General features: G+C 40.3%; 1 protein-coding gene across 1 annotated transcript; it reads left to right on the top strand.

Moving 5' to 3' along the window:
- Positions 1–22,501, top strand: sycp2 (synaptonemal complex protein 2). Its single transcript, XM_085781624.1, has 46 exons — positions 1–25; positions 557–637; positions 827–967; positions 1,057–1,190; positions 1,277–1,379; positions 1,476–1,500; positions 1,981–2,066; positions 2,152–2,246; positions 2,347–2,381; positions 2,470–2,612; positions 2,717–2,769; positions 3,073–3,118; positions 4,052–4,156; positions 4,276–4,333; positions 4,523–4,671; positions 4,926–5,000; positions 5,140–5,226; positions 5,640–5,748; positions 6,076–6,233; positions 6,415–6,483; positions 8,287–8,353; positions 8,445–8,490; positions 8,622–8,695; positions 8,792–9,210; positions 9,290–9,405; positions 9,519–9,555; positions 9,653–9,726; positions 9,804–9,849; positions 9,939–9,982; positions 10,098–10,158; positions 10,471–10,633; positions 10,725–10,792; positions 10,903–11,097; positions 11,769–11,927; positions 14,038–14,191; positions 14,652–14,953; positions 15,785–16,063; positions 16,174–16,225; positions 16,475–16,603; positions 18,193–18,371; positions 19,437–19,531; positions 20,037–20,136; positions 20,417–20,475; positions 21,443–21,521; positions 21,743–21,799; positions 22,020–22,501. Exons 2-46 carry the CDS (start codon positions 614–616, stop codon positions 22,089–22,091), a joined length of 4,821 nt encoding a protein of 1,606 aa, XP_085637750.1. The 5' UTR covers positions 1–25; positions 557–613; the 3' UTR covers positions 22,092–22,501.
- Positions 22,502–22,505: the final 4 nt, after the last annotated feature.

Raw genomic sequence — 22,505 nt, 5'->3', positions numbered from 1 at the left:
GAAAGAAAGTAGGAGGCGACACATAGTAAGTAAAGTGAAAATCTGTCGTCGTTTTCTCAGACTGATGATTTCTGTTTGTACTGTCAAACGATTTGAGTAGATCAGTGACATGGATATACATAGTGACAGGTGACTGTTGTAACGTTAATGCGAAATTTGTGTTAGCTAAAGAAATCAATTTAGCTAATGTAGTTTCAAGCTAACCGCCCTGGAGTAAACGACAGGGGCAAAATGGTGGACTGCAATTAACGTTGAATTGAAATACGGTAGTTACTTTAGATTATGTCAGATTATGTACAACCACATTTAGGCGTTTGTTCTGAAGAAAGTTTAGATTAATGCGTCAAGTCAGCTTGTCAACAGTTAACGTTAGCCAAGTAAAGTAACGTTAACATTAGAAATATCTTCCCAAACGTTTTGAAAATCCTCGAGATTGAGTTGAGTTGTGATTGATCACGATGTACAGTAAGTTAATGTTTGAAACTTAATTTACCTACCATTGATTTACCTTCCAGTGGTTTAAGACTGATGGCTTGATCATAATTTTCCTATAGAGTTACTCTGAGGACAGCTAAAGTCAAGTGGCGGTAAAGCTGTTTCTCAGGGGGGAAGAATGGCACCGAGCCAGGACACACAGGTGAGAACAATCATCAATCGAAAAAAAGTTGCCATGACTACTGTAATTTCAGTTAACTTTGTTGAATATTAATTGGTGACAGTCTGTAAACAGCCCATCCTACCAACATTACGAGAACGTTATTAAATATTTGTTGCTGAAAAATCATAACAGCAAAAAGTTAAGTTGATGAATCCTCCTCATACACAGTTGGAGAAAGTCCTGGATGAGGTGTTGAAAAGTGGGGATGTCCATGCACTGGATGGATTCTTGCAGAGGGACATATATGGAGGGACCCCCATGAAATGCTCTAAACAATTTCTCTCCAAATTGGATGAACTTGTCTGCAGGGTAAGATGTGGCTCAGCACATTAACTGATATGGTGTGATTTACCCCTGTTTGTAGGTTTAATGAAACCATGTCTGTGTTGTTCACGTAGAGCTTGGATCAGAAAGACTCCAGATCAGCCAGGTTGGGTCTTGCTATTGTGTACAAATGTGGGGAAAACATAAAACTACCTGATGGACATCAAGGGCTGTCAGGACTAACAGGACAAGGACTGATCAAAAAGATAAGTGTTCATGTAATATAATTTGGGACACAGTGTGTGTGTGTATGTGCTGTTATTCAGTGATTGACTGAACCTGTTTTATGCACATGGTGCAGTGGTTTGAGAAGTGCAGGCAACTGTGGATCCAGTGTGGCCCGCAGTGGGATGAGCCCTTGTTCAGCCTCTCTGAGGACTTCTTTGAAGTCTTAATGGTGAGCCAGTGTTGAACTGTGAAATACACTGTGTATGATCAAACCTTTGTGCTTGTTGCTAGCATCTAAAAGAGTTTTCTTTCCTCTCTGTTACAGGTTGTTCATGAAGCATGCAAAGAGGGTACAATGCTACATGTATTTTTATTTATTTGTATTCCACCTTCAGTATGTGTTTTTCATCCTCAGTAAGCCATTGTATGATCCAGGTCAAAATTATAACCAACCATGCACATTTCACCCTAAATTGTAAATTATGTTTAAACTTAATTGCTTGTTACCAACAAATCTCAGGTCTTACAGTTACAGCATTATTGGAATCCTTTTGTTTGTTCCACAGTTAAGGAACGTTTTAAATTATACTCACTCCTGTGTCAAAAGAATATGTTATTTTGATTCCACTATCCCTTCAGTCTGAGGTCAGTCTGTTCTTTATGGACAGAAAGATTGGAGGAACATGTTTAGGTCAAAGACAATTTGCATTTAGCATAGAGGACAGTCTTTTTAGAAGCATGCCAAGGCTTACATTTCCATACTTTTAATAATATCCAGAAAAATCTTTGCCGCTCTATTCAAAGAAGTACCCCAGTGTCTTGTCTTACAGGAACATACCAAATCACAGAATCTTTCCTGTATCCGGTGGGTCAGTTGGGAGTAGACCCCAGAATCTACATCTTGATCCAGAAAGAGGTCTTTTGATATACTAATACTACGTTTTTGGTGTACCATTTGGTGAGATGTTTTTTAAAATAACTTGCTGATAATGTTCTAACAGGCAATTCGTAAATTCAACTTAATTCTGGACAAAATCCCAGTGGAGCTTAAGAAAGAGAGGAAGATCCTAACATCACAGAAGGCCTCAGACATCATGTATGTTTTGATAGTTTCCTCATGGCAAGAATTATTATTAGTCATTTTTCACAATGTCCATTCACTCTTGAACTTTGACTTGTTAATCATATTTCAACAGGGTCAAGCTGGCTGGTCAGATATTGGAGGGTGGTGGTAAGTGTTTTTATAAGGAATACAGTCTCTTTTGTTTTCATACAGAAACACACGGACAAAAATATACAACATATTATGTTTGTGTTAGATTACGACTTGCAGACAGCTCTGATGGAAGCATTGTGCAGAATGGCCACTCCCACCCAAAGGAAGGCGTTTGCAGATCGGTGGTTCAGCATGGAGCATGTGGCTAATGCCTTCGTCAAGATCTGTGATTTGGAGTTTGAGACGGTAAAACCTGGCATTAGCATTTACATTTTGTTCTATTACTGTGGCAAGTAACTATGGCAATATTTCATGTAAATGTGTTAAACAGCAAATATGTCTCATTTCAGGATTGTCGCAAGTTCCTGAACTTGGTGAATGGGATGCAGGGAGAGAGAAGAAGGTACCTACAAATCATACCTCAGTGTGAAATATTATCTGGGGCAATTGAGGGGTCTTTAAGGTTGCCATTCAAAAGAGAAATACTTTAATTCATTCCATGACTCTAACAGAGTGAAAAAGAATGACTGTTTATGTTTTCCCAGTGATAACAACTACCTTTAGACAAAATTGTTGACTTAAAAAAAAAATAAAATTCTTCTATTCTATACATATCATTTGTGGTTGTTGGCAGCTTAGGTAGGAAACAAATGTATTGCTGAAGACAGATGCACATAACTAATATTGATGTTCTCTCTGAATGCAGGGTGTATTCCTACCCTTGTTTGGAGGTTAATTTGGGCAAGTATGAGGTCAGTATTAAAAGGATATGTACCAAATATGAGGGAGAAAAACAAAACTTGAAATTGCAGCAATAGTGAATGTCTTAAAGGGACAGTATGTGACATTTACCCCCATCTAGCGGTGCGGTTGCATGTCGGCACGTATTCTTGCTGTTGCGTTTACGTAAACTCGGGCAGAAGTCAGAAAAACAACACACGCTGCATGTATCAGGATAAACAAGATGTAAACAAACGGTCCGCCAGCACGAGGCAAAAAAATACAGGCGTGACAATATGTTGTCATGGCGATGTCGTATTGTTTACCTGACCCACGTTTTACCGGCTTTCTCTCGTCGAGTAAAATAACATCCAGTCGGTTTGCCGACGGCGTCACTCACGGCGTCATTCAGGTGTCTGACTGCACCTGAAGGCAACACCAGTGCCTCCGTCCTTCCTCACACTAGCTACACGGTGGTGACAGTTTTAACAGGCGCTGTCTGGAAAACTTTCTCCCCGAGCTGAGAAGCTCCGGCGGCCTGAGTTTGTGGTTACTTACAGCCACGGTGACACTGAACGTAAAACATGGCGATTCAACATGGCAGAGAAAGTTCGGTGAACCCCCCCCTGTATGTTTGTAACGACTTGTAACATCTCATTCTAAGGTACGAGAAAGCGCTCGTTTGTATGCGGGCGCGATTCCACTTCAGTGAAATACGTATTTATGAAAGCGATATTTAATTTTTGTCAATAAAAAGCCAATAAAGTCCCATACTGTCCCTTTAAGATGCATAGAAACAAATAGATTATGTCTCTAAGCCAAGCAGCACATTCAGTACAACAAGACAGAACTTATAAAGACACCTTTGCCTACTTCATACAATTACGTGAATGTAAGGTCATCACATTATATCAATTACTCCCAATGTATTAGGTGTATTGAAATAATGGTTGTTATGTTCCCAGCTGCTGATGCCTATTGATGAGAAGCTGGAAGAATTCTGGATTGACTTCAACCTTGGCAGCAACAGCATCTCCTTTTACTTCTCTTTGCCTGATGAAGATACGCAGGTACCTCAATAGTTTATTTTATATATATGTTCAGTACTGTATAACTATTAATTACGTTCACATGACCAACAAGAGACATCTGTTTTAGTCTAATGGAATGTGGTCTCTCTTTCATGTAGGGCCGGTGGGAAACAATATGTATTCATGAGAATGAAGTCCAAAGCTACACTGTAACAGGTAAAAGCACAGAAACATCTAGTGTAGATTACATCCAAACAGCCAGCACAAGTATTACTGTATTATTACTGTACTATATCAATCATGACTTGTGTGTGGCTGCTGGTCAAGTGTACCTTTACTAATACATGTGTGTGCATGTGGCTACTGTATATATGTGTCTTTTGTTGTTGTTTTTTTAATCTTTAGAGGAGGGCAAGATGAAAATCTTGCAATTAAAACTGTCAGAAGTGGTGGTGGTTGGTGGGGTTGAAGGATCAAATCTTGCCATCCACTTCAGCTCCTCCCTGGACATCCTGCAGGCTGCTCAAAATGTCTATGGACACAGCAGAAACAAAGTAGGCCATGGCTTATTCAATCCTCCCTATTGGTCCCAACATCTATACTGTATTTGGATACTACAAGTATACATAAACAGTATCTAGGTAGTATTGACATCCATGACAAGCAAATGTGAGCAATACAATAATGACACTAGCGATAACTTGGCATCCTGTGAAAACAAACTTTTCTTCAGTTGTAACAGTTTATTGATTTGTAAAATTTGAAAACCCACAACATTGTTTGAAGATTTACATTCTCTACCCATCAGGGCTTTGAGAGAAAGATGAGCACATCAGTGGTGAAGACAACAGTTAAAGTCATAGTTGAAGACAACTGCACCCAGGTAAGAAATGTCAGCTTCTTAAATATTAATGTGGTAATTCTATGCCAAAATATGCAATAATGCATCTTTATAAGCTTTGTAAATTTGAATCAACATTGAGGTGTGTCTCTATTTGTGCTGCATGCTTTTCTCCATGAAGGTTGTTCCAGAGAGCCAAGTCTCTCTTGGTGACAGTCAAAAAAGTACTGCCCCATACCTACTACCTGCCGCATCTGCACCAAATCAGGTAAAATTGTTTTGTATTGTATAAACAGAGGTCAATCAATAAGTCTTTATGTAAAATGAATACATTATTTTTCAACAAGTGCAGTTGTTGGTTGTAGTTTGGCTGTGTGCATCTTGTATACCAACTGATTTGCAGGAGGGCCAGTAGGGGGCGTAGAAAGCAAGATAACTAAATGTCATGAACTGCAGAATTTATATGTGATCTGATGCCATCATCTTCATTTGAAACGCATTACATATCAAATAAATAATATGATATCATTTGAATATCACATGTGAAGTGACTCTTCAACAATTCACAGACACAGTCATTAGTTTCTCTTTGGGTTAAATAAACCATCCATCCATCCATCCATCCATCCATCCATCCATCCATCCATCCATCCATTTACTCTCTTCTGATTTTCAATTCAGAAGGTGACCCCAGCCAAGATGAGGATTTCAGAGTCCACCACCGTCATCAGCAATAGTGCAAGAGGAACTGTACATGATGCCAGTTTCCTCTCTGCTTCTAAGTCATCAAGTAGGTGGACATTAAAAACCATAACAAAATACAATCACATCAGGTCCTGCAGTACAAAACTTCACTGGCAAAGGCTGGCAAAGGCACAGAACTGTTTTGAGAATAGCATTAATAGTGATGGGACTCCTCTCCTAACAGCTTGTTTATTTCATATTTATGTCATCTGTATTTGCATCTGCAGTATTCTACAAACCATCTTCTATGAGTAGTTTGTCTTGTTGAATCGAAGCTCCCTATCACTTTTTAAACCTTTGTTATATGAGAATAAAATAAAACAAGGAATATAGATCTAACTCTCATCTACAATATTGATATTTTGTTCTTAAGATGCTCCAGCTAAGAGTAAAGGGAAGCCATCTCTGGAGATGGTGCGTTCATGTGAGAGGAAAGGTGAATTTTGTGTGGGAGACCAAAGGGCAACCCCCAAGACCCCCAGTAATAGCACAGCATCGAAAAGCACAAAAGCAGGCGGCATGCTAGAAAAGGTAAGACATGCACCGGTTACACTGCAATTAACAAGGGGTTCCATATACTATACTGTACTTCTCTCTGTGTTATGCTCTGAATGGTCTTTCAACAGTATGTCGAAAATCGGATATCACAGTATATAAAATATTTTGTTTTTGGTTTCAGAGTGAAAACTCAATTTAATGTTCTCTTTTTCAGAGCAATATGTCTCTCCAGAGTTTAGCTTTCAAGCAGACCAATAAGACCAAGGGTGACAAATATGAAAAGGTATATCATGTCATTATTTTTGCTTATATTTAAAGTTAAAGCTGGCCTGTGGAGTTTATACATATAAAACAATGTCCGTTACATTGCAGCCACTGCCAAACGACTTATTAGGATGATCATTGAACGCATCTCCACCACACAACAGTCCCTGGTTTACCCAGGAGCGCAATTGCCTCTGAGGAGCGACTTTCCCGCGCTGTCGCACAGGGAATTACGCATGCAACGCAACACGTTCGGATTTGACGTAGAGTTTAGAGCGCTGGTAAACAGAAGAGAAGAAGAACATGTTATCTTATTTTTGTCTAGTCTGATATGCAGCCGGTGGAAGCACTGACACTGCAGCCACCGGAGCGGAGGAGACCCGACGGCGGATTCGTCCCGCCCCCCTCCCCCCCGACATGCACCGCACCGTAACTGGAGAGATCCGCCCGGTGAGCGCGTTCAGAGTCGACCACCGTACCCCCCCTCTCGCTGACCTCCGCGGTCCTGGACCGCACAGGTACCAGGAGACCCAGACCCCCTGTCATGTCGGTCCTCCACCCTCTCTGATCCGCCGCAAGTTGCCAGAGCCCCGCGGAGCCGAGTCTCTCCCTCCTCTCCCTCACTTCAGCACCGTCCTGGGCTACAGCTTGGCTCACTCCACCGTCCTTTATTTTTGAAGTAGCTATAATTAATAATAATGCAACGTATAGCCTATGTACGCATATGAGTGATCAGAACAGTAAATTGTTTACACTACTTTTAAAAGGAGTAAAGTCATTTAAAATGAGGACCGAGCCGAGCCGAGCCGACACGGTGCAGCCCAGGACAGGTGCTGAAGTGTGTATGAGAGGAGTGGACAGACCGGGCAGGAGCAATACAGAGGCGTCTCGTCAGTCCTCGGCCGTCTTTAATGTCCCGAGACACCTCTTTCAATCCGTTTAAGGTTATTTGTTTGTGTTTAGGGAGGCTATATTTGCTTAGAATATTTTTTGGCAACCAGAAAAGCAATGTTTGACCCGGCGTGGCGGCGCCATCACACTCGCTCGCAAAACAAAAAAAGACAAGAAAAAAGGAAAGAAAAAACGCACTTACATACATTTTGGAGGAGGGAAGCGCGTCACAGCATCATTTTTATTAAATCATAGTTTTCTCTAAATTAAGACAGTGTGCGGGACTATTTTTCACCCAGCCCCCCCCCAAAATGTAGGCCTATGTATAAAAATATGAAAATAAATTGCGTGTAGGCCTAGATATCGTTTAGGGATTTTTTTTTTTTTTTTTACTAAACGTTTACAGTTTCATTCCGTGTAAACGTTTACACATTTATAAGGTCACACCCCTAAATAAATGCCAAAGCTGAATGACCACAACTTTTTTTCTCTTCCTACTTCGCCAGTCACCTGGTTGCCTGGTTACCTGCACTTACCGTTCGGGGAGGGAGGGAGGGAAGGGGGGGGTTCAACGTCATCGAACGGCGCAGGCTGACTGTTGCAGTAGCCTACTCGAAAAAAAACACGGCTGATGGCTCGTAATGAGCAAAGCTCCACAGGGCAGCTTTAAGGTTGCATGTTACTACCTCTGCATATTCTCTACACTGTTTTTGATATGTGATGGTGAAATACAACTGACTTATGTTTAATGATATTGGTTTTTGTGGCTACTGGTTCCAGTCAGCACTCCAAACAGGATTTCTCTTTCAGCTCTCTGTGAAGTCTGGGATAATTTGGCCTTAACATCTCTTAAAAGTTACTTCAGTGAAGATAAAGTTGTATATACAGAAAGTTAATTGTTCACCTACATGTCTCTCTAATTGTTCTACAGAAAATTCCAAACTCAAAAGCAGTAGACATAGTTCTAGCTGGACAGGGAGAAGAACAGTCTCAGTCGGGTATTGTATTGACTTAACTTCAGACCAGAAATACAACTACATAGTTATTCTTCAGAGACTCTTGAACATTATCTTGATATTTTAATTTCAGAGTGTAATTTTGTGCCTGACACCCAGCCCAGACCTGTGAAAAACATGTAAGCACTGTGAAGAACCACTCACACTCTGGTACCACCAATGCTCTGATAAGAAGTATTGTCTGCATTTATGTCAGTGCTGTGGATGTATATGGAGTGTATTATCTAAGTGTATTGTTTTCAAATTGCAGATCTGCTAACTGGAGCAAACTGTCAGTTTCTGAAATGCTAACCATGCCCACACAGGAAATAAAGACTCGACCTGGTAAACAAAGTGTCACACATTTATAGTTAATACTTCAATGTTATTAAACTTTTTCTGTATTTTTATTTATTTATTTATTTATTTTTGTCTCTTTAGAGCCTTGTTCAAATTTGGCACAACAGCAGAAGGATCCAACCTTAGCACCGCCGTTGTCAGTTCCAGGCTCAGACCCTGTCAGCCTAAAACAGCTACATACTGAGCTCACCCAGCGACTGCAGCAGGTCATCACTGAGAAGAACCAAGGTCCAACACCTCGAAAACCAGCTGCAACCCAGAGAATTTTGTCTGGAGCCAGAAGGGATTTGGAAGGCAAAAGCTCACCAGACCAGCAAGTACAACAGGCCCAGAGAAAAGACTCACTCAAAGGAGGAAAGAGCAAAGGCAGGATGGCACAGGAGGCAGGTGTTGGTCCAAATAAAGCTCCAATCACGGCGCCCATGACCAAAGCTCTACGTGATAAAATAGCACCCAATATTAAGGCTGAAACTAAAAGGCCCCCCTCAAGCAAAGAAAAGGTATTTCAGCAGCGTAATATCCATTCCTAGGTTCAAAATGTTTACTATGATTCTCACACCTTCGTTTGTCTCATCTCAGAAAGATGCAGTGGTTACAGGGAGCATGATGAAGGCCATTGCCAGCCATTATGAGTTGAACACCAGATCCGCAGTAGGGAACACACATCAGAGCTGGGTTCCTCCTGTTATTAACAGGTTTGCACACTGAATGGTTGTAGTGCTAATTTATGTTGTTCCCATGTAGATGAACAACTGTCATTGTTGGAATAACTATGCCATGGAATGACCATTTATGTTTTTCTATATAGGCAAATCTTCAATATGAGCTGTTTATCAACTGCTAAGGTAAGGGGTCATTGTGGTTTATGTTTAGGAGTAACCTAGTAACTTTACTTTTTCTGTTGCCTTAGAGTTACTAAAGATGATCATTTTTCTGCTATAGAAGAATGTATCTCAAACATCTGTAAGCCTAATGAAAACCCGCATCAATACAGCATCAATGCCTTCAAGGCAGAGGTAATATAGTTCATTTAAAAGCATATTTGCATATTATTTCAGTAGCTTTATGTAATGCCTTCTCTCTTGTTGAACAGAATGGATGTTTTTGCATTCACCAGTGAGTCACCATTGACTACCGGGGTAAATATTATAAGAGTTAACGTATGAATGTAATATACAGAAGTATCAGTGCCACTGTGGTTTTTAAAATTATTATTCATTGTTTTTAGGGGGAAAAAAAACCCATGATTAACAAATCAGCCTTGTCTAGCAGGTGAGTCTTATACGTGAGAACAGCTTGTGTGCATATTTGTCAAGAAATGCATCACATAAAACGATGGCATGCTGTCAAGATTTTTTTTTTAAATAAAAATTGTTCTTTTTGGCAGCGGCATCCACGACTCCTCAAGGATCTACAGCACCAGTGAGAAAAGACAGTCTGTGGCTAAAGTATGCTTTCATTCTACTGAAGTGTTTTACTACATATGTTAAAAGTTAAAGCTGATACATGCTCTATTTCTGTGTTGACAAGTGTCTTTTCTTGTTGTGTTTAAATTTGTGTTCTTTTCAGAATATAACAAGGATAATACAAGCCTCACGAAATAAGGTCATTTTCACTTTTGAAAGTTGTGGTTTATACATGTTATAGCAGCAAGAATTATGTAGCATTCACATGAACTAATCATGTACAGGCTAGAAAAGCATCTCTTTCACTTTTCTCTCTCTTGCTCTTTCAATCTCTTACTACCTTTTGTGTTACAGGAGAAGGAGAATGTTAAGAAACATTTGTTCAGTGACACAGACATGGACGGCGCCATATCAGAGGTCAGCTGGCTGAGGGAGTCGAGCAGGAAACCTAAACCTGTTGTCAAATACGCAAGGCCAGCACCCGTCAAGCCTAAAGCTGTAACAACTAATACTTCATGTAAGCCCTGAAACACACACATCATACTTTCAGCTGATTATATAAAGACATTCATATTTACATAAACAGAATGTGCTTTATGTCATTGCAGATGAATCTCTAGATTCACCACCACCACCACCACCCTCCCCAAAACATGTCAAAGGCAAAACTAATAAAGTAAGGCAGGAATGTTTTATTTTGTGATGTATAAAGTTTTCTGAAGTTATGTGCTTTTAAGCCACTAACGCACTATCACTATCAGCCACAGTGTGTCATTATTGTTTCAGCAGAAAAACCGCAATATGAAGGGGAGAGTGGAGCAGCCAAAGACCACAGTGAAGCCAGCAGCAGCAGCAGCACCAAACGGCAAACATGCAGCAGGCAGGAGACCTAAGAGAGCTGCTGCCCTCTCTACCAAGACCTACAAGGAGCCAAACTCTGATGACAGCCAGTCAGAATCAGAGAAGCCTCCTGCACCCAAGGCAAAGAGCTCCTTGTTTATTATATTTTGAGGCATTGCTGTAAAAATGTCATTATTATCATTGCACATGACAACGAGATGTTTTATCCTCTGTTATTTAGTTAAGTGGATCTCCCAATACCAATTACCATTTCTGTGCATTGTTTGTTGTTTGAGTGAGTTACACACAATATAAGTTGCTCAGTTTAGATGTTCAGCAAATTACGTCAGTCACTACCTCAGTAACAACAGTTTTTTCTCCTGAACAAGTGAATGCCAGTATTTTGAAAGACAAGTACAGTACCTGAAAATGTTTGATGGTCCATATCTACTTAAGGGAATATTGGTAAGAAAGTTACAGGGCTCCAGACAAGAGAGCAAGCAGAAAATTTAGACCGTAAATTGATTTGCAAAGCAAATATTCAAATTTCCTTTTCATTCATGATCCTCACACAAATTGGCCTGAAACCTATAATGACAGATTCCAGGTACTTTGAGTCGTCCTTTCTACGTTTCACCAGTGTTAAAAGAAAAACAACCGGCAAATTCACTGGCTGGATATGTGCAAGTAAATGAAAAATTTACTTGCACACTCTCACATTTTAGGGGCAAAATGCGCACATTTAGGGGCAGTCTGGAGCCCTGAGTTATGTTTTTAATAGCAAAAATCATCATCTTTTTGTCATTTTATAGACTGGTCATCTGGAGATTACTAAGAAAACTCATGAGGCTTCTCATCCAATGAAGAAAAAGACTGCGAGCAACCAACCAACCAAAAGACATGTTAAGCCAGAGAGAAACCTTCAGAGCAGCGAGTCAGAGTCAGAGCAAGAGCAGTCATCCACTTCTAAGGTAGAGGTCATAGTTTCATGTTACTCAGATTTAAGTAATTAGCATGCCATAAAGCATATGTGTCTTGACTGTCTTGTGTGTGTAATTGGAAAACTTATCCATGTCACCACAGGGTCCATGGCACTGGTCCGACCTCCCATTGGTTCGACCTCCCATTGGTCCGACCTCCCATTGGTCCGACAATCGGAGTAATGAGAGTTCGAACTAATGGGAGGTCCTCATCGAACTAATGGGAGGTCCTCATTGGTTCGAACTGGACTAGTTATTAGCATTAGTCCAACTCTCCATTCTTACCGTTCACTATGCATTTATATAATTATTCATATAGGCTCCACCTGTCAATAAGACACACGTGGAAGAAGAGGTGCAGTTTATTGTGTTTCACCAACGAGGAGCTGTCATTACGCACGACTTTTACGCACTGCTGCGCGCTCATTAGTGTCCATAATTAAACCTTGACACTCATATCAAATCAAACTTACATTACAGACAGGTATACAGACAGGTGGATTGGGTTCTCTCTCTCTCTCTCCCACTCCGAACAGACAGACGGACGCAATCAGAAAGGAAACAGAGGCTGCGCATTGATCCTTTTTTCCTTTGTGGGATCAAACGGATCATGTGCAAAACAAACACTTCATATTAATAACATATAACACTCATTATGCTTCCAGCCTGTCTAGCCTCTACCTGGTGTTTTTACTAAACTTAACCAACTCCTTTCTTCATTGCCTGAACCTAACCAAAGCGAAATTTACTTTTTTTTTTCTCTCTCTCAGTCTGCTGTCAGCAGGAGTTCGGGTTCAGCCACGCTCGTGGCTGAAATAAATTTTTTTTTTATTTCTTTTACTCTGTACTCTGGGCGGGGGGGGCTTTGATTATCAGTTTACACATCTTGATCAGCATTTATGATGGTTGTGCGCGATCTGACATGATCTGGCTCCTTTCTGGGCCGTGTGTGTGTGATGTGCGTTTCTGTGTGTTTCTGAGAGCTCTCTCTCTCTTTCAGTATTTCTCGTTATTTTGCTCTCTCTCACAGAGAGAGAGAGAGAGAAAGCTGCATGCTCCTATCAATGGAAGAGCTTGTCACAAAGTAGCGATGACAGTTCGAAATAACGGGACCACCCATTGGTTCGACCTCCTATTGGTCTGACTTGTGGTCGATTTTGTCGGAGTAACGGGAGGTCGAACCAATGGGAGGTCGGACCAGTGGGCAGTTCCCGTCACCACATGGGCATGCTGTGTTCAACATAGTTAGCTATTTCCTCTATTCTGACAGATCAGAGACTCATTAATCATTTGTGATGGGGCCATACAACTACAACATTCCAAACTGTCATATTTCTCGGACTTTGGCATTGACGTTTCATGTTGCATAACTTTAGGTGAAGTGACATTTACCCAGGAAACGTCTATTAGGATGCATTCCTCAAAAATTAACAAAAAATATGAAAACATCTACATCAAACTCCACAGATGGTTTCAGTTGTTGTCCTAGCATCACATACTGCTGTTAAAGCTAATGATTTTGAAAGAAAACTGATATTGGCAGGAAAACAACATGGGTTGGAAATTAAATTGGCGCACAACGGCAAAGAAAAGTTCAGCCACAGGCAACTTTTCTCAGCTATAAAGCCTGTTGACAGTCCACACATCATATTAGTTTACTACGCTGACGTCTGAAGAACATTTCTGGTTAGTTGCTGATTATGTTGTTTGCAGTGTGAATGGATAATAGTATATATTCAGAATGTGGTCACTGTGGGGATCATTTTAACATCATAGTTGTTGAAACACCAGAATGCGAGTTGGTTTGTCTGCCAAAAGCAGGGGAAGAGTGAGAAGTACTTTTCAGATGCTCCAAACCATATTTGATTGTCTGTTGATCTCATCCAGAACAATCTATTTAAATTCTAACAAAGGGATGTATAGAGAAAGACATATAAAACCTCACAGCATATTGGACAACTGTTACATTTACATTTTAGTAGATCCTTGCCACTGATAGAAGTTTTGCTGGAAATTATACACCGTTTTGAACATGCACACAAGTGTTGTGGGTGTAAATGGGTCTTGTTTATGTATAACAGACATTCTTTATGTTTTTTAGCAGCGGAGGCCTGAGAATATTCTTCAAGAAAGTTTGAAGTCAAACAAGAAAAATGTTGTCAGTGTCCAGGAACAGACGAATGCATTGAAGGATTCCTGGGTGTCCCGTCAGACCTCGTTCTTTCCATCGCCTCCTTTCATCGATAAGATGAGATGTAAGACTGTAGAAAGCCACTCACCAACATCACAGTTAGATAACAGTCATTTGACTCCTGACATAAGCTAATGTCTATTACATGCTTCGTGGTGGGTCGAATGGTTTATTCATTTGACCACATATCTTCAGCTTAGTCAAGTTTGCTTGTGGTGGGTAAATTTGAGGACAAAAAGGATTTTAAATTTGTCCGGTAAAAATGGATCTGTATACAAAAGACAGTTCAGGCCAAGTATTTTAATTCCTGTAAAACATCTCTGCATTTGGTCTGGATGCATTTTTACTCAAACCACCTCTATGTAGAAAGTTTTAAGTCCTTACATAAATAACCCCATTGCTCTCCAAGCTCTTAACTGTAAATTGATATGTAGAAAAGCATGTATGTATATTGACCTTTTACTCTCTGTCCAACTTCTGAGACCAGCTGCTTGAACATCTGTGCTTATTTTGGACCCTCACAGCTGCAGAGAGGTCAGCCCCAACCTTGGATTTGATCTGCTCCCCTCTCCTCACCCCGCGGGGATCCCCACTCCCTGCCTCCCCTGACCCTGCCTGCCAGGACACCCCCTCGCCAATCCTGCTGCTACCCAAACCTCGCTCTACAGGTGGCAGCAGAGGAGACTTCAAGCCCTCCTCTTTGTACAGTGCAGGAAAGAAGCCTGGCTCATCCAAGACTCAGTCCGCCCAGTCTGTTCGATCTCTCTTGTCACTGAGAGGTCAAGCCTCTGCACTGCATGCTCCCATTAGAACGACTGCAGTGGAGGTAAAACAGCACCGTCCAGACCTCTTGTGTAGTTCTTGTGGATTCTGTGTCAAGGGTTAGAATCACATTCTAAGTTTTAATGTAGCCTGTTCCAATTAATCCTTTTTACCCCAATAATCTGCTGTTGTACTGTGTATCTCAGCAGTAGAGCCAACAATATGTTATCTTCGTCAGTTGTAAGTGGACATAAGTGTCGAGGAGTACCCTGGTATTTATCATGTTCAAGTGAAACACGCAGCTTTAGACCACATGGAGATCACTGACGCCACTCGAAAGTCATGTGAGAATTACTAGATGACTTGAGGCCTTCATAACCGGTAAACTGTAAACTCAGGAAGTAAGTCTGTGACCTAAGCATTGCTATTTGAAATTCCCAGACCAGCTGAAAAATGTGGATAAAAAGGAGAGGTGAAGAAGAAGTTTTTTTTTTTCTTTTCATTTCAAGCAGTTAATTTCAAACTGTCCCACCCATACTTACATAGGGTTGTCAAGGCTAAAACTACCTGAGATTATACCAGTGGTAAATGTATGGAGACTTAAGTCTGAAGTAACCATTTTAAAAATCAATTTTCCCTAATATATGTATCAATTATTAATTTTGAGAATGGTGGAATTACTTACAATGACCCCTTTAACACAAGCAGAACTGATAATGTAGCTTTTAACACTTTCATCTCTACCAACCAAATGTATTGTGAAAAATGTTTCAAATCCATGACAGGTATGGTGATTAGAGAAACGCTAAATTAGTTGCCTATTAGTTGCCATTAGTACCTCCTAATACTTTCTCATCACTTTCTGTCCCTTGCCATTATTTCTTTGTTTTTCCAGACAAGTCCAGTTCAGCAGCGCCCATCTCCAGCACCCCCATCTCCTTTGTCTCTGTCTCTACCCCTGTTGGCATCCACACTCATTGATCTGGACAAGCAGTCCATGCCTTCTCCTACCCAATCACCATTCCCTGAAAACCAAGACTGCTGTTATGGCCTTACTACAGTGTCTTCAGTGTCCCAGGTTTCACTGAGCCAATTGTCCACTAAGTCATCAGTGCTCAGCTGCAGAGTCAAGGACAGCTACAAAACTGCTCTGAGTGTATCTTGTAAAACTGAGGTAGGGGGCTTTACTTGACATAATGTTTTATGATTGCATATGGATGCATGGATGGATGGATGGACTAACTGAATTACAAATGACTGATGTGTCACTGTCCATCCTGACAGAAAACGCCACCTTCAGACAGAGAGGTAAACTCTTCAAAGCTTGACACCTCAGGTAAAATAACTTTATTGTATCTTGGTCCTTTACTGAAGTGTAATGCCTAATGCGATACCTAATGCAATCTGAGTTTAGAAAGTTACATTTAAGTTCAAAATTATATCTAATTTCACAGTGATAATGAGCACAATCCCACCCCCTAAATTCTGAAATAGGGCCCTGTGATCAAATCACTGACATGTTTTAGAGGGAGTCCATTTGTCCTAAAATGGAGTAATGTATAGTTATTTGTGGAACTTGTTACAGGACCTTCTCGCAAGCGCTGCATCTCATCTGCCAGTAATTCTGACGAAGATGAGAAGGAAGAGAGAAAGAAAAGCAAGATGAGAAGGGAGCGTTCTCCTCGGATGAAGCCAAGGAAGTTGTTCAAGTCCTGTAAGACATGTTACTTTCACTAATCAGTAGTGAACTGATTTCAGGAATATCACCATGTCGAGACTTAATAATAATCCAGAAGGAAAAACATGCATAACTCAAAAAGGTATTATGAACATATCCACAATTGATCGTTTTCGTCTCCATGTAAGGTCAACTGAATCTCATGAGGCATGCTTGGTAATCAATTACTTCTAAAATCAACATCAGTGTACTATATGTTATGCAATTAACACATACAGAGATGCTTCAATGCAGTGTTGCATGCTTAACATTTTGAGCCATTTTTCACACTTCAACGTCTAATATCGGCAATGACTTCTATGTGTGATCATATGTATATTTGCCAATTTTTTCAAGCAGCTACACCTGGGAGGTGGGGAGTAATTAGAAAACAATACTATACTTGCAAATTTACCAAGCACAGAATATCAGAATACCAACTGTAAGACTGCAGAGTTTCCCACAGAATTAGATACTGTAAATTAGGGGTGCAACAGATCAAAAACCTCACGATCGATGAGATCACGCCTCTGAGTCACAGATTGGACCATTTTCAGATCAGCGGGGAGTGGAGGGTGTTGGTAATACACATGTTGGTAGAAAGGAACAATGTTGTTGTTGTGCGCAACATAGAGCTGCTGCTTCAAGGATACGAGAAGAGTTTTTTTTTTTTTTATTGCCCGTTTTGTTCCCACACTGAACGCACACATTTTTTTTGTCATCAACCAATCCCCTAACCACTTGCTTGACAATCCGTGGATAGAGATCCGTACAGATCAAGGATCATCAATGATCTGTTGCACCACTACTGAAAATATTGAGCTTAAATACATTGTGCCAAATAAGTAACTGAACTATATTCACAACTCTTCATGACTCTATCCTCACTGACTAGAGTCCGGTCAGTGAGAGTTGATGACATATCATTAACGGCCAGTATTGGCACACTCACATGTGCTCCCAGAATGACATGCACGTTTTGATGGTCCACTGGCAGCATTTCTCCCAGTGCTTGTGAGTCAGACGAATCAGTTGTCAATGTGTTGTGAGAGAGCGAGGGGCTAATAAAAGCATACAGATTTTACCCATTTGAAAAAGTGGAAAATTTGAAGAATCAGTACAGTATGTGGTGGACAAAGTTGATTAGACTGGCAGACTGCCACAGTCCAGGTTGGTCATGAGGAAGACCAGACTGTAAGAGTTTTACTCAACATCACATTCAGTGTCAAGTGACTTCACAAAGACCAGATCTTGTGATAAGAATCTTTTTCTGAACCTGGTCCATTCGCCATTATAAACTCCAAAAAGCATTAAGTGTAAGTCCAAGAATAAAAGATATGGTGATAGTAACATGTGGGATACAAAGTTTGCCCCACTCTAGCAAAATCTGGCATTATGGTTTTGGGTTGTTTGTTTGTAATTTGTACATTATGTTCAAAAGGTATGCCAACAAGGTCTTATGAAACAATTCAGTGAAAATTATTGTTTGTTTGTTTTTACTATTTCCAACTTGTATAATTTGAATGGAGATTTTGGTGTTTTCCCAGAACTCTGAAGTAGTCTTTCCTGTCATCTATTATTCACAGTCACTGAGGTGTCGGCTACAGGCAAGGTGAGCCGGGTCCTGTCCTCTACCCACACCGTGACCTCCGGTGACATGGATGAGGATGAGGACGAGGATGAGGACTTAGAGTTACCAGAACTCGCTTTAAAACAGAGAAACATGTACCAGCAATTCAGCTCTGACCTCAAGAAGAAGTTTCAGGTTGGATACAAACACAATGTGACACACATATATTATCAGCAGGGCAAGAGAGTAAGCAGCACACTGTCACATTATATTTTATAGTGTAGTTCCCGTTTGCCTTGAAAATGCTTCTTAAAACCATTAAAAATCATGCCTCATGGTCTGCCATATGTGTTTGATAAAGCAGTGAATATATTTTTTACTAGCTGTATTAGGGCTTTGACATTTGTCCAAAAAATCATATTCGAACTTCGTTTGTTTATTAATATTAATATTCGAATATATTCGAATATTATGGATAATATATTTTTTAATATTTTGACCCCCCCCCCCCCCGCCCGAAGCGACCGGATTGTCCGACGGGGGGGGGGGGGGGCGGTACAAGTTTCGCTTTCACTGTCATGCATGCTGCATGCGCGCCTCTCTCTCTCTCTGTGTGTGTGTGTGTGTGTGTGCGCGCACGCATGCCAATAAGAAACAGCGCTATGCGGGGATTAATGAACGGATGACATGCTGCGGTGGTGTATTTGCGACAATTAAAAAAAAAAACGGCCCGCCACTCCTAAATGCATGTAGAGGAAAGGAAACACATATTTCAACTTCTCCCTCCGTGGTTTGTAGAGTATCTATGGTCGCACTCGCAGCCTTTTGCTCCGCCATTGTTTATCAGTGAAGAAGTGTGAACGGTGTGAACAGGCGTCAGGCGTTAACGACGTGATAACGTCATACTGTAAGTACAGGAGCCCCAGGTGATCAATGCTAATGAGCTGGCGTTTCACAACTTCAACAGGCTGAAAAAAGCCTTTAATCTGGATTGAAAACTACGTTTTCAGGCAAACACATTTACCAAAAATAATGCTTATTACAGGTTCGAATATTTAGAGCTGCCCTAATATTCGTTCGAATATGGTTATTTTTTTAATATTCGAATTATATTCGAATTTCGAAGTTCGTTGTCAAAGCCCTAAGCTGTATTCTCGCAACTTGTGTTAAACACCTCTTTTAAGCTCTGTTAATGATACAGAGCCACTGCAATGGTAAAAGATCACTAAACTTCCTAGCTTCAATTGTTTTTGCATTCAGAATCGTTGCCAGATGATGGAGGTTTACAACAAGCAGTCTCTGGTCACAGTCCAGCAACATGTCTCATCCCTCAACATGCAAGTCACCAAATACAGGTCAGTGAGTGTGTAATAATCGTTTTTACAGTCCCAGGTCTCACTTTCCCATTTGTTGACTGGTTGCCTTCTGTGGCTCAGTAGGCAGAGTGGAATCGAGAGGTTGGTGGTTTGATTCCCAGCTGCGTTTGCAATACACACAACCCACACTTGCCCTTGTTGTGTCATCGAGTGTGTGAATGATTAGCTTTCAAAGCACTAGCTACAAAAAGCGTCGCATGAATGTGTGTGTGAAAGGTGAATGCGACAAACAGTGTAAAGTGCTTCAAGTGGTCCTAGAGACCAGAAAGGCACTATATAAGTGCAAGACCATTTACCATTTTATTTGTTCCATATAGAAAACAACTTTACAGTTGGCAGTGTTAATTTCCCAAACCAGTTCTAAGTTGGTGCATAAGCACTTGAATGTCCACATAGTGTCTTCCTGCTATTGGAAACCTGCTCTGTTTGTATTTTTGTTTTGTCTTTTCATTTCACTGGTTTTCTGTCACCCCATGTGGTACAGGAGGCAGAGGCTGTCACAGGTTGAGAAGATCCTCTCGGAAGAGATCAACAAACTGGAGCAGGATGATACTGCTTTGAAAAGAATGGAGAAAGACCTGAGTGTAGGTCTCTCTGTTTCTTTCTCTAACACACTAATTCTCAGACAAGCTGTTTGGAGTTTGGAAAGAATATGTAAAACAATATTCTTAAAACTAAATATGATCTCATTATATAGTGTTTGTTGTTGTTATTGTTGTTTGTCCTGTTCGATATATGGTTATATGGTGTCCTGTGATTTTCTTTTCTTGTTTTGTTGTACGAGAGTTATAATTTTGTTGGTTTGAAATAAATGAACAATGTGTTCTTGCTGTTGATGTGTCTTTGGTTTCTTCTCTTTCACAGATACACTGGAAAAAACAGAGTGTGGCTTTCCGGTCTTATTGGGAGCAGCAAACCATGAGGTGAATTTTAGGACTTTGTGTTTCTGTTTGTGTGAGCGCTGAAAGAGCGATTTTGTTAGTTTGTTGCTATTTTCCTGCCACTTTTAGATCAATGCAGTTGCCACAGGCTTAACCCCAAATACTATGTAAAAGGTTGAATAACACACTTGTTTATTCTGTGAAAAATGGATTAAAATGCATGACAGAAAAAGATGTTTCTCCTCGGGCTTATCATCATAAGCTAGCTATGCACCCTACAGCACAAGCTATTTTTTGGCCAGTGCTTCTTCATATGACTATGCTGAGTTCACTGATCTTTAGCAATCTTTGCCCTCCTATTATACACTGTTGTAAAGGGCTAAGATAATGGGTATGAAAAAAATTGTCCAAAGGAAGCAATCTAGTACTATGTTTTTGTGTAAATAGAAAGAATCCACATTAATCAACATGCCTCTCATCTCTCTCTGCATGCTTTAATTGTTTAAATTAACATGTATCATCCAAGCAGTGTATTTTCATAATCATAAAGTTTTGATCATAACATTTTATACTCGCCTAACAAGATCCGAAGTAAGCAGTAATCCCCTTATAAAGTATATTTTTGCCTCCATGAATCAGAGAGGTAATAGATAAAGATGTGTGTGCTGTTCAGGCACCTCAGCCTGACCACACAATGGTAGACATATTCTTGAGTCCTAATGAGTGAGATTCAATAAAGAGGTTCACTGGTAACCTTTTAAATTGTTGAGACCTACCAAAAGCATATAGACTACTTTAAATCAATCCACTTTGGTCAAACAGTTTTACTGACCAAGTGCTGTAACTGTGTCAGTAAAAGAAATTCAGTTTTTAAGAGATAGTGAGTCCTAATCTGTTGGGTTGAACAAATGCTATACTGTATGTCCTTTATCTTTACCGTGTGTGTTCTCCCACCCTCCTAAGCTTGGCCTCATGTGTCATTGTGGATTGTTTGTATCCTTCCCTCCAGAGATGAGACCCTGAAGAAAGCCCTCCAGAGTAATGTGTGTCACAGCTTGGAGTACGAGAAGAAAATCTTCACATCCCAGGTCTGATACTCAGTCCTCGTTTTGCAGTTAATCTATGTTTCTATTTTCTTTCTCTTTTTTAATAGAACGTGTCGTCATTGTCATGTCATTGCTGAGTGGCCGTTACACTATTTTGCTTACATCATTGTCTCATGTGTCAGCTCGTGCCTGCTTGTCCTGGCTGTCATATTCTATGCCCCCACCCCTAAAAAAAAACCTACTGCTCTGCCTGCTGTTTTCAGATGTGCCTGATAAGAAAGGATATGAAGTCAGTTCAGGACAGACTCCTCGGTGAGATGGTAAGTCAACACGACACAGGTTGGATAGAGTCCATCTGAACCATTAGACTGGCTTTTTATCTGTCTTTTATTGTGTGTCTGCAGCAGAATAATGTCCCATTGAAAGCCAGTACATCACATATAGCCTTGAGAGACTCCGTGACTCAGATGGTGTTTTGTATGGTTTGAAATTAAGTGCCTTTTACAGAATGATTCTTTTTTACTTGTTTACCTTTTGTAGCAAGAGGGAGAGATCCAGAGTGTGAAGAGAGGCCTGCATTCGTTGTTTTTCCCCGATGGAGCCAGGTTTTGAGTCCTTCCGGGTCTTAAAAGTGTAAACAAGGTTGTGTATTTCACCACACGATTCACACTGTGCTGTGTCGTTGAGCTCTGCTGATTTTCTTAATGTGAGTGTTCAACTGAAGTGTTGATTATTCCAGGTTCTGCTTTTATTGTAGGTGTGTGTATTTGTTAATTCTAATTCAGATATGTTGCTATGTGATTGTTTTTATTAGAAATGTTGTGCTCTGATATTTATTAATTTGTTAATATTTGGTTCACAGATTCAGTCATTTTAGTGTTCTGTAAAGTATATATAGGCAATAATCCTTTTCAGTGTATTCATTTGCCTTGGCTGAATGATATTTCTAACACAAATACTAGATAAAATTACCAAATAAACATTCAAAATGTTAAATAAAATAGTTTTTAAAAATGAGATAAGCCA

Source organism: Trachurus japonicus, chromosome 7 (genome assembly GCF_045865225.1).
Source record: "Trachurus japonicus isolate A0001 chromosome 7, Traja_1.0".
In the NCBI taxonomy this organism is placed as follows: domain Eukaryota; kingdom Metazoa; phylum Chordata; class Actinopteri; order Carangiformes; family Carangidae; genus Trachurus; species Trachurus japonicus.
This window is presented reverse-complemented; position numbering and strand designations above follow the sequence as displayed.